The sequence below is a fragment of the Montipora foliosa genome, unplaced genomic scaffold, assembly GCF_036669935.1.
Source record: "Montipora foliosa isolate CH-2021 unplaced genomic scaffold, ASM3666993v2 scaffold_374, whole genome shotgun sequence".
Taxonomy (NCBI): domain Eukaryota; kingdom Metazoa; phylum Cnidaria; class Anthozoa; order Scleractinia; family Acroporidae; genus Montipora; species Montipora foliosa.
This window is the reverse complement of record NW_027179673.1, coordinates 64,134-67,500: the sequence shown is the minus strand read 5'-3', so window position 1 is coordinate 67,500 and position 3,367 is coordinate 64,134. Positions and strand designations below refer to the sequence as shown.

The window sequence follows — 3,367 nt, the reverse complement described above, 5'->3', positions numbered from 1 at the left end:
TTTCATTAAGCCAAAGTTTGTGTTCTTAAATTAAAAGAGTTTCCTTAATTCTGCATTGTAAGTGAGAACGACCATTCTCCAGGATTTGGAAATGTTTCCATTTTGTGTTGTGCCCTTTTCTCGTTGAGTGCCGCGCAATTGATGAAGAGTAATCACCGTTTGGACTTGTAAGGGCACGGTAATGATCCTTGGTATGAGGACCCAAGAAAGGTTAAACAAATGTAATATCTTTGTTGGGAAAAGTAATCAGTGGTCCTGAACGATTTTCTAGTTGTCTCTTTAGCACATCATTAATGTTGTAGGAGAGCATTCCTTTTGGAAGGCCATTTTGTAAAAGAAGCCTTTCAATATTATTAAGGCAGGAACGTAATTTGGCAGGCCTGGAGAAAATGCAAATTCTAACAACGATATGTTCAAGAACGGATTAAGCTAATCTTGTATTTCCGGTGTGTGAAAGAGTCTCCTTTCATATAGAGCCCACTGAAGGTTTTCTTTCTGAAGATAGTCGTGGAAAAGGAATAGTCGGCGTCACGTTAACTAAGGCATCCAAGAAAGGAATTTCAAAGTTATCTTCAACCTCCATGGTGAGTTTGATGTCGTTGGTTCAAGCTCTGTAGAAAAAGTTGTTCTGCAGTGACCTTGTTTTTGAAAAGTGTGAAAGTGTCATCCACGTAACGGACCAAACACTTCTCTTCGAAAGCGCAACAACGCCTGTGGCAAGGGAGGGAGGAGGGAAATTCAAGGGCTCTCGGAGAAAACACAAGGAAACAAAAAAACCGGCCGAAGGAGCGAATCAATATGTAGCCTTTTTATTTAACTAAAACGGAAGCAAACTTCTTGCTTACAGTGAAGTATTAAAATTAATTTACTCCCATTACTGTCGTTAATTTGATTATTCCTATTTAAACAAGTTCTCTTTTTTTCTTCCTTTTTCATCGAACTACTTTGATAGATAAAGTTGCTGGAAAGGAGACTAACTGTGAGGTTGGAACTCAACTTATCCCCGAAACTCATAGATTGTATAGTATCAGTAGTATAGGGAATTGGCGGTTTCAGCGCATTTTGCAAAATGCGCTTAAACGCGCCAATTCCCATGCTACTTAACATATGTTGTCAAGCATTTGTGGCCCATTATATGGGCGTGGTCACATGGGCGTGGTCATTTTTGGTCTCGTATTCTTGGAAATCGATATGTTTTATATTTCTGCGAATCTATGCCGTGGCGAGGCCGTCTTATATTCTATAGTGTCCGTATGCATAACTTGTCATACCATTGTTATGTATGTACCGCTTATCATCGAAGCAAGATAATGACACTTTATTAAGTTCATAGCTTCCGATTTGATGCAAGTTGCTTCTGATGGTTTTCATATTATGATGCATTTGCTCGTTGTCGAATAAAACGTTTTTGTAATTTTCATGTTTGATGTTCTTTTTGATGATGTTCTTTTTGATTCCTTTAGCGGTCTTTCCGCCTTTGTCATTGTCTTTCATATATGAATACATTTTGGATCTCAATCCAACGAATTCGGTTATCGGCATGCCTGCTGCCTCATCTTTGAATTTGCCGATTACTTTCCTATTAATTTTATAATAGAATGGACTGTTTTCCAGGTAGTCGCTGTTATCGAATTTGTCTTTATCATTCCAAAAGTCTTGATACGCATCATTGGTTTCAATTTCATAGGTCAAGCTGTCTGTGTCTGTGAATAATAATTTCGCTCTGCTGCCGTATTTTTGTTTGATATAATTGTAGTGGAAATCATACATTAGTGTCTTATTAAGATCTAGGATACACATACCTATATATGCCGGCCTGTTTAGGGTTAGTGTTTCTTTGATTTTATGCACTGCCACTAGATTTTCATTAAAGATCTTCCTACTGACATATGTTGGTTTAGCAGCCATTTTTAACAGTTTGTTTTCATCAGTTACTAATCTGACATCTACTCGCTTTCTAATATTTTCCATTGTTTTCCCAAATACACTGTTATTCATAAGCTTGAAGAAGTCTTTCTCAAAAGCATTTTTGGCATTGGTTCTCTTCTGTGTGTTGAAATCAATGTATTCTTTCAACAATGGTGACTGATTGAACTTTAGAACTCGATGGATTTTGGTTATTTTCAAACCGAGATCAGTGTATAATTGCAGGTTTCTGTAATGGAGTACGTATTTTTCTTTATTGCTTAATGTAGGTATTAATTTATGAACTAAACCAGTCGATATTTTGTATTTCTTTGCAATGTTTTTGCAATATTCTGATAGCATATTCTCAGTTACTTTTACCTTTTCAGGTGCTAGTGGGTAGTCATTATGCAAATCATGTAGTTCTTTTGGATATGCCAGGTCTACTTCTAATATTAATCCTTTCTTGCTGTTTTCTTTATACTGGGCTAGGTCTATCTTATCAATCTGGTTTTTAGCCAACCATTTAAAACCACCAGTTGGTAGGTATTGTGACATAGCCCAACCATACAGATTGTTGGCATCCAGATACATAATATATTTTGAGGGCGCTTTCTCGTCATATGTTTTCATGTATCTATTATTAGCTTTACCGTATCGATTTGCTATGTATGATGTGCCACCACGCATGCCCTTTTCGATGAATTGAAACATATCAATGTCAGTCATAAGCTCCAATTTAATGTCAGTCATCTTTAACATAGCATCCCAGGAAAGCCCAGGACTGGTAAAATAATGACATGGGTCTAATTTGTAGTATTGCAGGCAGGTCTTTCGAAAGTTTTCAAAGACATCTGCTAACAGAAGTATGTCAGATTTGAGATACAAGTCATGATACTCACCCATATTTTTTAGATTGAAAGTGTTCCACACATTTTGAGCATGTTTGTATTGATCATCTGAGATATGCTCATCATTTAATATACTGTAAAATTCTTCTTTTGGTGGTAGCTTTTCATTGAATTTGTCAAAGCTATCCATGAAGTCGTATGGATATACTCCTTTTTGTGACATTAAACCAAGTTTGTCCCCTTTGAATTTTTGAGAAGGATATATCAATGCTTCTTTTGGCAGGTTGCTCACCAGTTTGTCCAGACTTGAGCTCATAAATTGAAAACTGTCAATAAAAGTCAGATGATTACCAAGCATAAAGGCCATATATTTTTCCATGTTGTTTGGTATAGCATTGATATTCATTTGGCACTTTTCACCTTTTTTATTTATGTATTCATGTTCTTTTACAATAGCTCCAATCTCTTGCATTATAAAATGACTGTCATACCCACGGAGATTGTGAAATATAACTGGTATTTTACCTGTCAATGCGAAATTCAGGTTACAATCTTTATGAGCGGATCCTCTGTACTTGCCTGTTACATGGCAGTGATCTCTCACTCTCACA

General features: G+C 36.4%; 1 protein-coding gene across 1 annotated transcript; it reads right to left on the bottom strand.

Moving 5' to 3' along the window:
* Positions 1–1,233: 1,233 nt before the first annotated feature.
* Positions 1,234–3,072, bottom strand: LOC137987663 (uncharacterized). The gene has a single exon (XM_068833737.1). It carries the CDS (start codon positions 3,070–3,072, stop codon positions 1,234–1,236), a length of 1,839 nt encoding a protein of 612 aa, XP_068689838.1.
* Between the last annotated feature and the right edge of the window lie 295 nt (positions 3,073–3,367).

Bases quoted from the DNA above. Each gene is read 5' to 3' on its own strand.
- LOC137987663 (XM_068833737.1), bottom strand. From the start codon at position 3,072: ATGAGCTCAAGTCTGGACAAACTGGTGAGCAACCTGCCAAAAGAAGCA.